Source organism: Xiphophorus hellerii, chromosome 1 (genome assembly GCF_003331165.1).
Source record: "Xiphophorus hellerii strain 12219 chromosome 1, Xiphophorus_hellerii-4.1, whole genome shotgun sequence".
NCBI lineage: Eukaryota > Metazoa > Chordata > Actinopteri > Cyprinodontiformes > Poeciliidae > Xiphophorus > Xiphophorus hellerii.
In genome coordinates, this window is record NC_045672.1 from 7698856 (window position 1) to 7716766 (window position 17911).

Genomic DNA, 17911 nt, shown 5'->3' on the forward strand with positions numbered 1-17911 from the left:
TATCTGAGACTAACACCAGAGTACTTTGACATTTTATGATTTTCTTCTTGTCCACTACCGAAGGTCCTTTCTGCCCACAACCATCAACATCTACAACGCTTTTAATAAAATGATTAAAAGTGACATATTTCCCTATGGGATAACTAAAGTATAATTTAATCGAAATGAATGAGATATCCAAACTTGAGGCAATGTTTATAACATAACTATGCTTCCAAACTTCCTGGCTGATGCCTTCCTTCTTTTATAATGAGATGGCAATTTGTAAAGACGACTGGTTTCACTGGATTTGGGTATCATATTACAGGTGACATAAAAATGTAAAAAGAAGCTCAATGGGTATAAATATTTCTTCACAGGCACAGTGTGTTTTGTAATAAAAACGCAAACTCATGCCAAGTGGAATGTGGTTATTTTATTTTCAAAGAGGTCTGCAGCTTTTCCAATTTTTTTTTTCAAAAACAAAAAAAATTGTTGGCATTTTCAGTGCATTTTCTGAGAAGACAGTAGATTAAATTTAAGTGATTTGAAACTGCTTTTTCTTATATTTTAGCCAAATGTGGAGCAAATTTTATACATAAGCGGACCGACTTCCCAACAAACGGGGCTCTGGGAGATTTTAAGATACATCTTTAAAAAAAAAAGAAAAGAAAAACTACTGCATTAAATTGCAGACAGCACCCGTCAGACACACACACACCAGCAACATGCCCTTAACAAAATACGAACAAAATCTCAAAATGACACCTTTGACCCATAAGGACCTTCAGTTTCAATTCTTCCCCTCGCACTTTAAAATTTCACACTTTTTGTCGTCTTTGCTTTAGTCGGACTTCTCCTTCTCTCTCATATGCAGGAAGACTACACTGAAGACGAAAAGTCCTGTCATCATGGAGAAGGCGCTGGCGTAGTACGGGAAGGCTGAGGGAATGAAGCGCTCGTACTGAGTGTGCTGCAGGGGCCGGACTGAAACCTGCAGAGGACAAGTCGTACAGAATAATTAAATCCTAATCATCTTTTATGGATACATGGGCAAGATAACCAACAGAAAATTACTTCAAATAAAATCTTTGTGACGTAATCTCTTAAAGCGCAAACAATCCAAGTAATTTGATGAGTGTAAACCCAGGTAGGTTAAGTTTATTGAGCTTGCCTGAGTGGATGAGTAGAGATGTGTGTATCCCAGGCGGTTGTAGTCCACCTTGAACTGGAAGACTCCGTACACGTCGGGCAACTTGAACTGAACGCTGTATTTACCTCCTGATGAAAAACCATGAAACATATCGGTAAAAATCAACAGAAAACGTACAGATTTATGCAATAAAAATACATTATATAATGGAATGTGTTCAAGTTTACCATTTTTCTTGAGATAAGTTCTGACAAAGGGGTCGATCCTCACAAACTCGAGCTGAATATCGTCGCCGTCGAAGGGGACCCAGCGGCCCTCGGACAACATCTCGATGACAATGCTGTATTCCTGAAAGAAGGTTGTATTCGCATCCACAGCTCCTCACTTATGCAAACCTTAAACTGTACCGATTGCTGTTAAACTCACCACAAGGTCAGTAACTGTGTACGCTGCAGGAGGAGCCGTCTCTCCCACAGGATGATGGGTAACGGCTCCCACTCTAAGCACTCCCGCCTCCTTAAACACCCAGCGGGACAGAGACACAGCCAGCTCCAAGTTCCCCGTTTGCTCGTGCCTGGGAAACCCAGACAACAGGGAAGTTAGTTTTGGGGGGGGTTTATAAGACCAAAAATCTAAGTAATGTCTCACATAAGCAACAAAACAAAAATAACTGATGTGTACCTTTGAGAGCCTGGTCTTGCTTTCTGCACTGCAGAGTTGAAGAAGGCGTCACTGAAGAAGTCCAGGGAGCCGCTGAAAACCACTCTGGCATTGTTTCTGGCCTGCAGCCCGGCGATCAGCAGTGTGTTCTTCCCCACAGCATGGGGGTACTGCAGAGGTAAAAAGCTCCCTTCAACAACCCCATAGTTTCTAACAGAAAATATCATGCCATCTACAACAAAATACACTCCTCAAATCGTTAGCTTTAACCTAAAAAAAGAGGCTGATTATGAGAATGAAACAGCAAATAAGGCATATTTTAAGAAGTAAAACTGAAATTAAATGTTTTGTTGATTTGTGGGTTGAGAAGCATTGTGCTGATTGCACCCAGGAAAAGCTTGTCACTGCTGAGGTCAAACAGCTTGTAGTAAACTGAAGAACAAAATGTTGCCTCTGCAAAAGTGCGACCAGGCTTCATTCCAAGGTGGTGTATGAATGTTCCACACTCTGCTGTGATCCTATTTTGTTGAATTAATAAATTTTTAACTGCCAAATGATTCATTTATTCAGGTTTCCAATCCCATAAATGACACCAAACAAGAATCAATAGCAGAATAAGCAGCTTGGCATCAGTAGATTGTTATATATTCAATTCTGCTGCTCAAGCAGCAAATGTACTTTCACTACAAATGGAGTACCAATGAAAAAAAATAAAAAAGTCCAGAAAACTCACAATCTTTCCAAATATATTTTTTGCCAAGCAGCATTGCTACAAGACAGATGGATTTTTTGTTTTATATCCAATGGGGTGCACTATGTTCTCCTTTTGTAGTTGACCAGAACAAAATAAAATCTAAATCTAGGTTTTACTAGTTCAAAACTAGAGTGTACTCTTTGACGCACGCATTTAGTTTCTGCCCCTCAACATATACTGGAGTCACAAGAATTAAAACCACAAACTAGTCATTTTAAAACATCCACAATGCTAATGTAAAAAGCGTTTAAGTGACATTTGTTTCCATGGACAAATAAGAGAATAACTGATCTGTGTCTCCCTGGCTGACACTGATTTCTATGGGCAGGTTTGACCTGCCCGTACTTTGCTTTTTCAAAAAAATAAAACACAAAGGCGACAGTCCTGCAAGTTATCCAAAAGAGTTAGCAGTTGAGTCCAACAGCAAATCAAGGAATATCAGGATCTGCCAATTTCTACACCAAAGCATTCATCACTAACCTTTATCTGAATGTTGCTATACTCAAAAAATATACAGTAAGTATATGCTTTTTGTTGATGCATTTAAAAACTTGAAACACTTGGGAGTGTTAATTTAATTCATTTGTGGAGAAAAGAAATGCTTATTTTTGTTTTTGTAGTGATTTACCTCCTGATCACTGAACCGAGGAAGTCAAGGGAAAATATGATTCTGCTCTCTTGCAGACTGACTGATGCATCTTTATGCAAAGGTTTCTCTTATATGACATTCTGAAAATATTAAATAATAAATAGTCGAATATTAATTCTGCATGTCCACACGAATCTCAGAAAGCATTACAAGAAGTAAGAGTCTGAATATTATGTACGTGGGCAAATAATCTCCAAAACAATTTGAATCGGACCACAACGTTTAGATGTAGTTTAGTTTCTAGGTGATGCGGCTTGGTAATCATATTGGATTTATATATCCAGTGTTTTTGAGCAAAGTTCAGATTTAAGAAAATGTCTCAATTAAAAAAAAAACAAAAAAAAAAAGAGCGGACAGTAAGAGGTGGTGTTACCTGAGAAATGGGTCTGTCGGGGAAATATGAGTAAGAGGTTGAAGAACCAGTGAGAATGTCGAGGACAAGTGGGTTGTCTGGGTCAGCAACCATGCTGGAATGATACATCACAAGGTTCATTTAAAGCTTCACATTCCTAAATAAGAGTCTTTTTTTTTTTAATAAAAAGTTATAGTTCCAAATTAATACAAAACTAACAAATTAGTTACACGTTCAATTAAGTGACAGGTTAGTTACAAGTTGTTTTTACAAGTTCATCGGTGAAAAAAAAACCAATTGAAAATCCACCATGAAAGGGAAAACTATTCAACCAACATTCTTGTATATTCAACTCCAATTAAAATAATTTCTTTAATTTACAAGCAGACACTGCAATTTGATTTTTAATTTTTATTTTTTTTACTTACCCAACACCCTTAAATAGAACAGGCTTGCTGGTTGGTTTGCCAACAATCGTGGCAGCTTTGAGTAGGTTCTCTGGGTCGGCAACAATCAGGGTGTGCTGGAAACCAATAACCAGAAAATAAGAGAGTCAAAACTTGGGATTGGAGCAGCATCAATATAAATACTGTGAAGACCAAGCTGTTTACCTCTCCAGGATCAGAAACATCATAGTTGTGGTGGTCAATAACAGCCGTTTTTTCCTCATCAAACTCAATGCCACACTCACTACCCAGCTCCCTCAGAGGGTCCCCTGCATTACAGGAATTACTATGAATAATGTGCATTTCAACAAGTATATATTAATTATAAAGTAAATATTTTATCTGTCGACTGACCAATATCTGAACTTGCAGCGATCAGGACGTTGCCTCCACCATCAATGAAGGATGTTATTGTCTCCAAGTTTATATTTCCACCAAAGTCTGCAAAAACAACCAGAAAAAATGTAAACTTTAAAAACTTAAAAGTTTTTAAAGTTAAAAACTTCTTCTCATGTTAAAAAGTTAACACGAGGTATAAAAAGCCAAGTGAAATTCACCTTCAACTGACGGTGCGAAGATTATTAGGTGGTCGTAGAGGAATTGCCCATATTTGATCAAGGACAGAGAGGGGTCATCAGCGGTCTTGAATGTGAGGTCAAATCCACGATCTGGAAAAAATAAAACAAGTTTCTGTTTTTCCTTTTTCTCTACTCCTTTGGTAAATTAAGGTTTGTGGAGACCTCTGAATCTCCCTCAACCATTATTTTGCAGCTAAAAGCAATCAATGTATAGAAATGCCTCTAAGTAAATACTGTAACGCACGTATAACAAGTAGTAATTTTTTTCTTCCGTTCTGAATTATCCATTTGTTTTTGGAAATGTTGTGAACAACAGAAACAGAGATGTATTAATTCTGTGCACTGCGCATTTGAATGAAGAACATTAAAAATATTTAGTTGATCAGCTGCTACTGACAATTATTATTGACAATTATCTCTTTCATTTGTGATTTAGCAGGAAACTCTGCACAGTAAATTATATGGTCTATAATACAAATTGAGATTTATCTGTGAGGAAGTCTTTTAATTGCACTCGGAAACATTAACCCTGATCGAGTATGTTTGAGCTTAGTTACGCTACATATTGTACCGAAATTTAATAGTGTTTTTAATGGAATTTGGTGGCAACCAAAACTGGTTTAGCAAAGGTTAGCAGCCATGCTGTGCTGAATGACGGAAGCAGTTCTGTCCAAGCATTTTCAAATGGTCTAGAAAACGCTTTAAAACCGCACACAGGTGGGACTAATTGGGTTTATGATGCTAAAACTACAAATGTAAAGTTATGCCATCGTTTGACTGACCTGCCAGACTGCGGAAGAAGATTGAATGGGTGTCTTTGATGTTGAGGTTGTCCAGTAGCACCAGCGTTTTCCCGTCAGCCATAGCGCAGTGCAGCATGGAGGCCAACGAAAGCAACACGAGGACACTGCAGTCCAAAAGCGTCCAGCATCTTGTCGTCTTCATTCCGGTTCGCCTTTTAGATAATAAAGAACCGAACCGGTCCGCCTGCCTTACTGCTGTAAACGCCGCCATTTTGCTACACAAGTCGACGTCAGCGTTAGCGGAGGTATACTCAACTTTGACCCCAACATCCAGCCAATCACAGGAAGGAACGCGTCGGGGCTGACAGCAACTCCACCAATGAAATTAAGTTAGTGTTATTTATTAGGAGTATGGAAAGAAGGAATTTAAATTGCCACACTTATTAAATATTATCTGTTATTGTCGCATAATTTTATAGAAATAAGTTCAAATTGTACATGTTATTCTTGAACTAAGCCAAAAATAAATAAAAAATAAAGAATTTTGCATATCAAACAGAAGTGATTCTTTAATGATCCACCAAGTCTGAGCAAGTCAACACATATTTACTGCAAATTATTTTTACAGGTGGCAAAATAAACATATCAAATAAAGAGTAAAACACCTTGAAATCAGCTCAAAACTACGGGATTATAAATCTGATATATTAGGACTTTCTTGCAATTATGCAAGCACAGGATGGGTGAAACCTGCTAAAAAAAAAATACAAAAAAAAAAAAAATTCAAACCTTGTATGCTAAAGGTTCTTAACTCTCACTTAAGTCTTCAGTAGACTCATGTTTATTTACCAATCCTAAATTAAGCACTGTACACTAAGCACAGTGAAACACAGTGCACGTTTGAAGAAAGAGTAGATATTTAATCAAAAAATGGAAAAATACGAGTCTCTATTAGATTTACAATCTAGCATAAAAGGACAAAACACAGTCCTACATTTCAGTCTTAAAACAAACAAACTATACAAACTTGTTTAATCATCTCTGCAACTCTTTACCAAACTATTGCTGTAAAGAGTAAAGCAAATGCATCACTAAAGATTAAATTAGGTTAAAATACATTTTATTTAAAATGATTGAATCCAGATTAGTTTTCTTTAAACATCATGTTATAACCTAATGTATAATTCATCAAGAAACATAATATCCTAATTTCCTCTCGTATAAATTAGATTTCTAACAAAAGCAACATTTTATACATCACAGACGAACCTGTTCCACTACGTCTAATCTTTACTTTTAACATTCTCTTCCTTTTCTTCTTCTCCATCCCTCTCATTTGTTTGGTGCTCAGAAGTAGTTTCTTCCACTTCAACCGCCTCCTCCACATGAATGACAGTCTCTGACACTTGCTCTCCATGCATCCCCTCTGATTTCCCCTCTTCTTCGTCCGTACGGAAGATCAGCTCTTCTTGCTGAATAACTTGTCCGGGCGCAGGTTGCCAGATTGCAGCGGCAGCAGCATCATCCACCTCTCCGGTGGCGGCTGCCGCGGTGTACTGGTAGAAGTCGGAATCTGCCTGAAACATGACCAAGGCTTGGGCCGTGTGGATCCGAACATGCTGAGCCAAAGAGGTGGCGTCCAGAAATTTATCGCCGCATGAGTCGCAAGCATACAGGATCTCGGTGTTGGGGTCTGAGCAGAAGAAAATTTACACTGTCATTCCAAATCATGTCTCTAATTGTATGTCATTTTGTAAGATATAAAGGCCTATTGTTAAGTTTTGTTTTTTAAAATCTATTTAAAAAAAATGTTAAGACATGAAATATCACAATTTTCAACCAGTTTTCATCCTCCAGCTTCCTGTGTTTATGGTTGATGCTGATGATTAAATCTAATTATGTTAAACGTAGTAACTTACAATATAATGGTAGTAAAATGCGGGTTATGGTTTCTTGTTGAAATCTTTAGATATTAGGTTGATGTAGTGTAGGAATGGGAAAATGATTCAAGGTTTTCAACATTTTTGTGTACTGACAAATTTTTCAAATAATAAATAATTCTAAACAATTATTTTACCCTCAAAAGAGCTAATTTATTTATTCATTACCACAAAATGTTTTCATTTTACATCCCGTAAAAATAAGTATTAAAAAAAAAATAATGAAAACCATGTGTCCCTTTCATTTGTTAGTATATCACATAAAATCCCAGTGAAACTGGTTGTAACCAGGCAAACTGTGGAAAAATTACAAGTGTATGAATTCTTTTGCAAGTCACTGCAAGTGTAAGAAAAATGTGACTTTTTCCCCACAAAACATGAACCAACTTTGTATGGAAGAATCATAGGATTATGGAATCACTGTTTACAGTTTATCTGAAGTTTTTCAAATTTTAAGAGATAAAGAACAGTTCAGATTTTACCTTCTTCTTGCACCTTCTCTACTGCCTTGGTGATTTCAGCTTTCAAAGCCTCCGTTTCATCTGCAGACACCGAGGCAGTCACTGGGAGGACTGTTAACCAGAACAGGACAAGCGTCTATCTTCATTTCCTATAAAAGATGGCGCCTACTGTCTGAGGCATTGTTCAGAGAAAGATACTGACCCGTGAGCTGAGCCACAGCACTTCCTGCCAGGGCCTCGGCCGTAAGGGTGACAATGTCCTCTGTGGTAACAGTGACTATCTTGATCTCATCCGAAGACCCAGCTTCCGCACAGTCGTCGCTAACTTCTTCGATGGTTCCCCCCGTCAGCACCAGCCTCTTCATGCCGGCTTTGCCGTGGTGAACGGTCTTAACATGGGAGCGCAGGTTGTCCACCCGGTTAAAGCCACGGCCGCATTTATCACAAAGAAACGGTTTTTCACCTGGAACCAGACGGACGAAATTTTACAAGCCAGAATGTTTTCAGAGGAAGTAGCCTACAGATTTCCAGCGTTACTCTAAACTGAGTTTCGTAGCCAAGTTAGTTCTTACCTGTGTGAATGATGATGTGTTTGGATAAATCCCCCACGTTCACAAATGCCTTGTTGCACATCTGGCACTTGTGTGGTCGCACGTTGTCGTGGTGTCGAATGTGATTTGCCAACTGGCTGGACTGCACAAACCTGTTGAGGAATTAAGTTGGAACAGGTCAGGATGGGCAGAGAGAACATAGCTGTAGAAGTCTTGTTGGGGTCAATTTGACCTACTCTTTATTGCAGAAGATGAAATATTATATCATTAAACATAAATATGCGCCGATCCACTTTTTTCACTTCAATATTGATATCTGAGGTCTAGCATCGGCTGATACAATCGGATACAGAAAAACTGAATCGACTTAAAACATTGTTCTTTTTTTAAATAGAGACATAAATGTACTGAATTGCAAATTTATTTGCTAACTCTGTACCAGTACAGCACACTCAAGTACAAACTTGGTCAAAAATGTAAAATCAGCTCAACTTTAATTTGTTCAGTCAGTGCAATTAGGAGTATAGCAGCCAATGTAAAATAAATAAAGAAACTGACTAAAACAATTGGGTGACTTCCTTGGTCAAACATGTAAAAACTAAACTGCAACAAACCTACTTTCAAATGGTTCAGAAAGTGACATTAGAAATTCTAAATATAATGTAGAATAAATAGTAAATAGTTGCTCAGAGCACAAAACGCAAAGCTTGAATAGATCTACCCAATTGTCACAATATCCGATCTAGAATTTTGATCAATATCTGGACCGATACAGATATTAATTTTGGTTTGCTGCATCTCTAATTAAACATAGATCAGAAAAAAACATGTTTACATTCTGTCCTTTTACAGAATATTTCAAGATGTCTTTACTTTTCTGTTTTCTCTTTCACATCTATCATCATTGAAAAATCTCAGATTTCCAAGCTTAGTTAAATGCAAAATAAAACACGTGCAAATTATTTCCACACTGACATAGGGCTTAAATCTCACCTTTTGCCGCAGCGATCACAGACGTAGGGCTTCTCCCCGGTGTGCTGCCGGACATGAGCAATGAGGGAGCTGGCTTGAGTAAAAGCCTTGCCGCACACAAGACAGACGCAGGGTTTTTCTCCTGTAATACATACAACACTGTCTCATGTTGGTGGGAAATAATCAACATTAATTTGGGATTTCTTTGGGGAATAAAGAAAATGAGAAAATGTAGCTGATAAAGCAAAGAATAACAGTTCAGAAAGTGACAGGATTACCTGTGTGAATGCGCTCGTGGCGCTGCAGAGCTCCGGGATCACTGAAAGCTCTCTGACAGTGCGAACACACGTATGGTTTCTCCCCGCTGTGAACACGCAGGTGTCTTTTCAGATTGCCTGAAAAGCACACACCAACCCACAAAGGTGAGATCAGATGATTCAAAGAAACCAAACAATGATGCCAACTTTGTTTAAAAATGACGTTTTAGAAAACTTAAACATATGAGACATTCAATTATGAAAAGTGCTGATTTTATGAATACATATGTTTTACATTCCCCCCCCCCCCCCCCCCCAATACTGGCTCCAAGTTTGGTTCATTGATCAATACACATACTAGGGGTGCACCAGTAAACTGGAATAATCTGAATAATATTCAGCCCATGGGGGAATTTTTCTGCCATAATCCAAGAGCACACACTTTTAGTCTGAAAGCAGGATTTCATGTCTTTTGTTCTCAAAACTTTTAATACTTTTGCTTACATTTCTATTTTGAAACCAGGACTTCATGTCTTTCTTCTCAAAACTTGTAATGATTGTAATCAAAACTTCTCCTCACGTTCAAACATGGAAGGCAGTTCCATGTTTCGTAAGCGAGCAGAGACTAAGTGTGAACCTGTAATTAAAGTTAATCAGGTCGGATTGGGTTGGGTTTGATCTAAACTCTTCTCAGGGACCTAAATACAAACAAAATCCACAATTTACATATTTTTGAATATCCTGTATTTTTAACCTTAAACTTCACATTTCAGCACTACAATGGTGTAAAAAAACGTGATGAAGTTCCAGGGACAATGCAGTTTCAGCAAAAACACCAATGTTCCCAGTAAAGATTTTGTTACTATTTTTTTTTTACTTATTTAAAAACATTTTCTTAAAAAACAATTTCTTTCTTTACCTGAAGTGGTGAACTGTTTGCCGCACTCCTTGCACTTCAGGGGCCCGTCTGCAATATGAACCTTTAGGTGAGCTTTCAGATTTCCTACCTGGTTAAAAAAATTAAATAAAATATGCGTCACAAAAAGCTGCAGATGTAATAATCTTACTTTATAATGCAATACAGTCACCTGGTTGAAGCGTTTGTCACAGTGCGGACACTTGTTGCCTTTCTCCGTATCATGGGTCTCCAGGTGTCGCATCTTGGCGGTGGGGTCGGAGAAAGCTTTGCCACAGAAGTCGCAGTGGTACGGCTTCTCCCCGCTGTGCACCAGCTGGTGGCGCTTCAGATTCCCCGAAGTGGTGAAAAGCTTGCCACAGACGTCACAGCTGTAGCGCGCTTCACCCGTGTGCCGTTTCCGGTGCAGGTTAAGCAGGCTGACCTGCCGGTAGCTCTTCCCACAAGTGGAGCAGCAGTACGGCTTCAGGGGGCTACAGGGGGCGACGATGGTGCGACAAAGGATATGAAGCTGACTGAGTAGAAAGAGGTGGAAGAATGTATGAAAATGTGAACCTCACCTGTGTGTTTTCTCGTGGGCTTTGCAAGCGGCAGGGTCAGAGAAAGCCTTGTTGCAGTCCCGACAGCTGAATGGCTTTTCTCCAGTGTGGATACGCATGTGTCTCTTGAAATTACCTGTGTGGGTAAATTTCTTCCCGCAGTCCTACAAGAATAAAAGAAAAGAGCTGACATAAAAAAAACAAGACACTGAAACTGAATGATGCAGTGTGCAAAACTCAATGGAGTTTAAACTAACAAATAGCTTATTTTTTTATCTGGCATTTAAAAAAAGAAAAAAATCTTGATATTCCGACTGATTCAGTTTCATAGGCAACTAAACTTGCAACATTTGCCACATTTTTAGCTGGTGCAGTACACATTCTCTGCACTGCGCCAAATAACGCAGACCCTTTGAAAAACCTGTTCCCCCTCTTGCCTGTGGTGGCGCTGCACCAAGAATTAATGAAGACAACGACACGAAAACCGCTGAAGAAGACATTGAGCGCAATTTCCTTCTTCACAAAATGTAAACAAAAATGGAGTAGAGTCAGATTTTAGCAGTTGTACGATTTCTCTTTTGTCTTTGGTAAAAGACCACGAGCCGTTTTTCCTGCTTACGCTCTAGACATTCACCCAAAATGCCTGCAGTATAGTCCATTCTTGCTTTTGGAGCGGTCTCCGGTCCGCTTGGAGTTCAGTGTTCACTTCAACTGAATAATGACCCATGTTTTTTGAATCAGAGTTTGCTTTTTTGGTCCTCATCAGAGTTTGATTATGCATTCACACCTGCCCAAATGAACTGAACTTTCTAGCCTGTGAATACACCCTGACTGACGTCTGCACACAGTTGATAGATCAGCATGAAGTAATGCATATTTGTAGAAGTAAAATTAGACATGGTTTTCAATGTTTTTAAACAAATAAAATTCTAAAAACAGCTTTCAGTGTAAATTCTAGCAGGGTGGGGTCACAAAACAATACCCCAAAAACTTTAGCTCTTCTCAATCCATCATCTGGAACATAACCAACTGTCCACATCAAATGTAAAGAAAGTGAAGGAGAACATTAATCAGAGAAGTGGCTCTGGAGGAGTTGGAGATCCAAAAGTAAAGTGTGAGAAGTTATGAACAAAATCATTATTTCTAAGGCCCAACTCTTCATGGAAGAGCAGCAAGACAAAAAAAACAGTGAGAGATCCGGTTTGCTGTCAGGCGTTTAAGGCATACATTTAAGAAGGTGTGCTTGCTCAGATTAATGCATATTTATGCGTAACAATGGCCTAGTCAAATTCCAAACTTGAATGCAGCTGGGAAATTGCGTCAATACCCGAAAATCGATGCTCACATCAAAATTGATGCTGGTAGACACAGGATGTAGACACATCCTGTGAACTGGAAGGCAGATAGCATCGGCTTGAGTAAGTTGAAAATAAGTACATGACTTTCTTTTTTTTTTTTTTTTAGATTTTTAGTCATTAAAAAATTTGGAAAACCATGATGTAATTTTCTTCCACGTCACAATTACTCACAACTTTGTTTTATACTTTCATCTAAATTCCCAATAAAATACAAAAGTTCAAGTTGGATGAATAGTGTTAAGAAAGATTAAAGTCAGACACGGTCAGAACGCCACTTCCTGCAAACGCTTTATGTCTCACCCCACATTTGTGCGTCACGGAGCTGTACGGCTTCGATTCGGTTCGGTTGCTCATAGATGATGCCTGAGATGGTCTTCCGTCTTCCTCGCTGTCTCCTTCCCCTTGCAGTTCGATGTCGTCTTCTGCCTCTTCCACCTCCTCTCCCTCACTGGCCTCCCCATCATGTAGTTCCTGTCTGTCCGCCATCTCTTCGTCCTCCCTCGCCCTTTTCTCCTTTTTTTCCTTCGATGGACCTTCGTCTTCCAAGTCATTTTCTGGAAAGATTATAATCAAAAGCATGTAAGGCGTTTTGTCTTATAATCAAAAGACAAAAAGTAAAACAGTTCCATGCTATACATTTTTGTCCCGAGTTTAGACAGGGTTTCTGGAGGTTTCACCAACTCAAACTAAACACTTTTTAAGACCTTTATGAATGAAACTTAAGACTAATGTCATAAAAATGTGCATATATAAATGTGCAGCGAGAAAATAAAGAACTACATAATACATACAAGATTAAATAGCCCTGCCATGACAAGACCTGTAATTAACGTTTTCAAGGTCAACTTGCATTTTTTAAATAAATTTAAGACACTTTAAGGTCTTAGATTCATTTAATGACGCTTGATTTAAGATGTAAAACGCAGACAGCCTAGTAAATATCAAAGGAAGCTGGTACAAGCACACAGCTCACCAGGTGAACTCCTACGTCGAGCAGGTTTTCTGATCCTTCTTCCACGCGAGTTCAAGTAGCTGCCTGAAGATCTCGACTGAGGTTCTGCAGATAAATGACCCGGTTATAAGATTTGATAAGTGCAAATTTGTGGACCTTAAAATCTTATAAAAATGTTTTTACTGGGTGCGTAGTCAGTATCCGAGGGGTCGTCCTGAAATCCTGTCGCGTTTGCCAAAGAACCGTCCTCTTCCTCCTTCACCGACACCGTCTTCTGTGCAGAAACCTGAGAGCTTTTGGGGGGTCTTCCCCGGCCCGGGTGCTTTCTGATGGGATTCGGCTGAGAAGCGGTTTGTTCCGGATCAGCAGAAATGTCTCCGTTCACATCCTCACTCTGTGAGTTCTTGAGATCTTCTGTCGGTGTGCCAGACGGAAACTCCTCCGCTTGTCCTGCAACTTCTGACAGCTGATTTTCTTTCTGTTCTCTTCCACCTGCCTTTTCACCTGGTTTGTTAGGAGATATGAGACCAGATGTGTTAGGGTATAAAGATATGATGGAAAAACAAAGATTCAAATTTAAGCCGCAGACTGTAAGATGATCTAATGTAAAAACAAAAATGTACATATATTTATACCTTTACACTTCAGATTAAACAAATGTAGTAAATACAAAATGCGGTTTTCAAATGCTGCTTCTACTGTTAAAATGAAAAAGCTATACACCAAATCCTGTCCCCTTGTGAAAAAGTAATTACCCCTTGTTGTGCCACGCTGAACAGCAGCAATGGCGACAACTGGCATCAGTGTGAACCAACTGTTCTTTACAGCATTATTTGTAATTCAGCAGAATTTGAGGGACTACAGGAATGAATCGACTTTGCTGACTTTTCCAGACTTTGAGTGGCCCAAAGCCCAAATTTTTTTAAGGCCACTTAAAGCCAAGTGGTCTCGAGCTTAAAACCACTAGCCGAACATTCATCTACAGGTGTCATAACCTGTGTTATTTGGACTCTTTGCTGCTGTTATTTCCTTGTATTGATTTCTTTTTTTTTTCCTTCATCCATTTACTTCATTAAGCCCCACTGACTCCCATCCTGGGGTCTAGTCAGTTTCCCTGTTGGTTCCTCTTTCCCCCTCCTTTGTCCACCTCACTGGTCTCTCCTCACACCTGCAACCCATTAGCTAATCAGCCCAGGCACTTTTGTTCCAGAATTCACCCTCATAGTATTTAAACCCTTCTCCTGCTCACACGCCTTGCTGGTTCCTCCTGTTAAATCCTGTTTATCCTGCTGCCTCCCTGTTGTTCCTGTTAATGTAGTTCTGCTCTGGCTCCATGGCTTGTTTTTGTTGTTGTAAGTTTTTGTTTTTTCTTTAAAACTTTCAACATGATCCATGTTCCAACTCCTTTCTGCATTTTGGTTCATCAACAAACTCTCTCTACAAGACAACAGGGTTTTCTGGTACAGAGCAAAATTCAGAGTACATAAAGTCATCTAATGTAGAGCTGCACAATACATCAAATGCAACTGTTACTGCAATTGGTATTCATCGTATTACTATTTATCATGATAAATTTCTTATAATGGTTTGTATTGTCAGGATTTAGTTTTACAATTTTCTCCACTGTCCAACAAAAGCGTCGTGTCAAAACATTTGAAAATATGACTAAATACAGTTATTTTCTACTGCTTAGTGATACAAACCTCTTTATATGACTGCCTTAAAGAAGTGTATCATCCCAACGCTCAGCATTAGCTTTACAACTCAAATTGTGCAGCCTTAATCTGATTATTCTCAGCTTCTCAACACACACAAACAGTCAAATACTTAAAGACCTGGTTGATCATCAGGAAGATCCAGAGTTATGATGGATGGAGGTTGATTTGACATCGACTGATATGCAGAACAAGCATTTATGATTTCCTGCATCTGCAGGAAGTGGGCAACAGAGAGCACGTCCTCAATGTTGTTGGGATTTAAGCACAGTTTGGAGGTGTACATAAAGTCTAGGACATGACCCAAACCTGCATAAGGAAAAGAAAACACAGAGAAATACAAGATTTGGTTAGGAGCCGATGACAAATAAGCAGCCGTAGTTGCTTCTAAAATAGTCAGAAAGTTTCCACATCACAATCGGATCCTACCAGCGGCATTGCTGATGTCCAAATGCACCACATCCTTCTGGTCCAAGAAAAGGGTTCGGAAGTAGACGCTGCATGCTGCCAGCACGGCTTTGTGGGCCTTGAAGTCCACGCCGTCCACCACGAAGGTGCAGTCACAAAGCAGCCCCTGCTTACGCTGCCGGTTGAGCTGCTCCAGAACCTCCCCGCTGTGCCACGGGAACTCCATTGCTGTCAGGGTCAAAGGGCGAAGACAGAGCTCAGCCGCTGTGTGTCTGAAGCAACAAAAGAAAGGCTTAAGCTTCTTAATTTTACCTGAACTCATTTCAGTTAATGTGAATTGTTCACCCTGTATGAGTCTATATTTATGTAAGAAAAAAGCTGAATGGTGTAAATTTTAATAAAAATACACAACAATGACAAATAAATACAATTATAAAGTAAATATCTCAAAGAATAGATATACAAGTTAAAAAAAAGACAAGTTTAACAAATGATTGAAAATAGGGACATAAAACAGATATACATCTAAGTGTATATACTAAAACGAAAAGAAAATGTAACCTAAAGTAAACAAGTCAAAATTAATTGACTAAATAAATTTTACATTGGGGATCATTTAAACAGAGGAGCAAAAACCATTGTTTATTAATAATTGCTCTGAACACCTTGTCGTAACCCTATTCATAATTCATACCACACAATTAGTGGAATGAGTACAGGTTTTCTTTAGTTTTTTTATTATAATGAAAGTTTTAATAAACAATAACACATTACAGCCAACAAAAGCATAGAGCGCAATGTGAGAAATACCAGCAAAAACACGAGTGGCAATACACTAAAGTTCAACTTTTGTCCTAGTGGTTAAGCACATGCTTACAGACATAAACATGAATACAGTACATTAAAGTAAACAGTTTAGGTTTGACAGTGCAACGCATCGATTACAATTCCTCCATCCTAGCAGCTTTGCTATCAGGGATTAATTTAGCGTGCCTACATGCATGTGTAGTGAAGAAACAAGATGTCGGAGCGGAGAGTCAGGCCTGTCCTCCTGTCTTGTTGTTTTCACGGCTAGCTCCGTCTCTAAGCCCTCTTTCAGCGCCATTGTTACATGAGAAGGAAAATTCCATAATTACCAATTTGTTGCGACCTCTTCACTTCGGCTTCACAGTAGTAATTTACGTGGTAGTGTTTGGTTTCTAACTCACAAGAAAAAAACGAACCCAATCGAGTTTTTCGGTGATCGATCCTTTCTTGCGTAGTACACCCACCGCCATCTTTTTCTCTCTGATCGATTGATAGGGACCGACCGGATGTGCCAGACGAGCAGGCGCAGTAGGAGCATTTGTTAGGCAAACAATGACCACAAGATGGCGCAAAATGATTCGTAAATTATTGTTAATAAAATCGGCCATCTATATTTAAGTAAGATAGGCACCAGCAACCCTCCCGACCCCACTAGGGACAAGTGTGTACAGAAAATGGATGGAAGGATCTCTCTCTCTGTACATATATATATATATATATATATATATATATATATATATATATATATATATATATATATATATATATATATATAGTTAGAGAGCAAGACAGAGAGGCCAAGCAGGGGTTTGAACCAGCAACCCAGCAAGTCTAATCCCTACCTCCTGAGCCACTGTTGCTCTGAATAATACTAATTTTGTGTCATTTTATATAGATTTTTCCAAGCCATTTTGAGCTAAATCGTGCTACTGCAATAAAACATACCTGTTTTAATATTTGTTCACATTTTCAATAAGCTTGGAGGGTGCTGTGCAACAAATGCTTTTTTAACATTTTCACTTTGAATAGCTTCTTTCAATTTTATCACAACATGAGTAGAGGGTACATGATAAAAGCAGTTACTAAATCATTTTTCAGTTTCAGATCGATTTTGCAAATAACTGGCCTTGTGGTTGTCACTTCCTGTGAACTAGGAAAGGCTCCAACCAGTTGTATGCTAAACTGTACCAGGCAGACTGTAATAAATTGGATGGAGGAGAGAGTCATGTGGTGTTCGTGATAAGCTTTAGCTTTGGGGCAATTGTTTTCTGACTCCACTCAAATGAAAATCAACATATTGCAGTTTTAAACTACTGAGCTGAAATGAGAAATTTGTAAATATGTCCTAAAATAGAGCGTGAAGAAACATAATAATGATGCTTGATGTTGCATATTTTTTTAAAAATTGATCATGAAATAAAATTTGGTAAGTTTATTTTCATTTGAGTGACCTCTTTGCTGATATATTCTGTAAAAAAAAAGAAAGAAGCAAAACAGAAATTTGTATTTATTTGTTGTCATGTTTATTGCAAGTTTTATCACACAAAAAAATACAATAAATTAGTATGGATGACACATCAGAATTAATATTGTTTGAAAAGAGAGACTGATTTGAGGCATGTGTGCATCGATTCTGAATAGGGCATGTGTGTTGGGATCAAGGCTGTGCCCTGCAGTGTGAGGATGGGGTGATTATTAACACATCACCATTTAGATTATGT

The 17911-nt window shown here is 38.7% G+C and overlaps 2 protein-coding genes across 6 annotated transcripts; both read right to left on the reverse strand.

Moving 5' to 3' along the window:
• Nucleotides 1-396: 396 nt before the first annotated feature.
• ddost (dolichyl-diphosphooligosaccharide--protein glycosyltransferase subunit (non-catalytic)) lies at nucleotides 397-5614 on the reverse strand. Its single transcript, XM_032570397.1, has 11 exons — nucleotides 5354-5614; nucleotides 4551-4661; nucleotides 4348-4434; nucleotides 4159-4262; nucleotides 3976-4070; nucleotides 3569-3662; nucleotides 1814-1962; nucleotides 1559-1706; nucleotides 1360-1480; nucleotides 1154-1260; nucleotides 397-973 (listed from the first exon to the last, which is right to left on the reverse strand). The coding sequence occupies exons 1-11, from the start codon at nucleotides 5583-5585 to the stop codon at nucleotides 824-826; spliced, it is 1398 nt and encodes a 465-aa protein (XP_032426288.1). The 5' UTR covers nucleotides 5586-5614; the 3' UTR covers nucleotides 397-823.
• A 523-nt stretch (nucleotides 5615-6137) lies between these two features.
• Nucleotides 6138-16684, reverse strand: zbtb17 (zinc finger and BTB domain containing 17). 5 transcript variants are annotated; one of them, XM_032570391.1, is made up of 16 exons: nucleotides 16592-16684; nucleotides 16381-16475; nucleotides 15405-15655; nucleotides 15096-15284; nucleotides 13444-13764; nucleotides 13282-13365; nucleotides 12609-12862; nucleotides 10972-11114; nucleotides 10584-10884; nucleotides 10415-10502; nucleotides 9517-9633; nucleotides 9260-9380; nucleotides 8288-8418; nucleotides 7918-8178; nucleotides 7737-7826; nucleotides 6138-7007 (listed from the first exon to the last, which is right to left on the reverse strand). In XM_032570391.1, exons 3-16 carry the CDS (start codon nucleotides 15607-15609, stop codon nucleotides 6598-6600), a joined length of 2715 nt encoding a protein of 904 aa, XP_032426282.1. In that variant the 5' UTR covers nucleotides 15610-15655; nucleotides 16381-16475; nucleotides 16592-16684; the 3' UTR covers nucleotides 6138-6597. The 5 variants fall into 5 exon arrangements, with proteins under 5 accessions (XP_032426282.1, XP_032426285.1, XP_032426284.1 ...); XM_032570394.1 differs by lacking the exon at nucleotides 16381-16475 and having other exon boundaries at nucleotides 16592-16681; XM_032570393.1 differs by lacking the exon at nucleotides 16381-16475 and having other exon boundaries at nucleotides 7737-7796; nucleotides 16520-16681.
• Nucleotides 16685-17911: the final 1227 nt, after the last annotated feature.

Excerpts from the sequence above, each read along its gene's own strand:
- zbtb17 (XM_032570391.1), bottom strand. The coding sequence starts at position 15,609 with ATGGAGTTCCCGTGGCACAGCGGGGAGGTTCTGGAGCAGCTCAACCGG. Across the intron at positions 15,285-15,404 it reads GGACATCAGCAATGCCGCTG|GTTTGGGTCATGTCCTAGAC; the intron begins GTAGGATCCGAT and ends TTCCTTATGCAG. Across the intron at positions 9,381-9,516 it reads CCACGAGCGCATTCACACAG|GAGAAAAACCCTGCGTCTGT; the intron begins GTAATCCTGTCA and ends TATGTATTACAG.
- ddost (XM_032570397.1), bottom strand. The coding sequence starts at position 5,585 with ATGGCGGCGTTTACAGCAGTAAGGCAGGCGGACCGGTTCGGTTCTTTA. Across the intron at positions 4,071-4,158 it reads ATGTTTCTGATCCTGGAGAG|CACACCCTGATTGTTGCCGA; the intron begins GTAAACAGCTTG and ends ATTGGTTTCCAG. Across the intron at positions 974-1,153 it reads ATCTCTACTCATCCACTCAG|GTTTCAGTCCGGCCCCTGCA; the intron begins GCAAGCTCAATA and ends TGTCCTCTGCAG.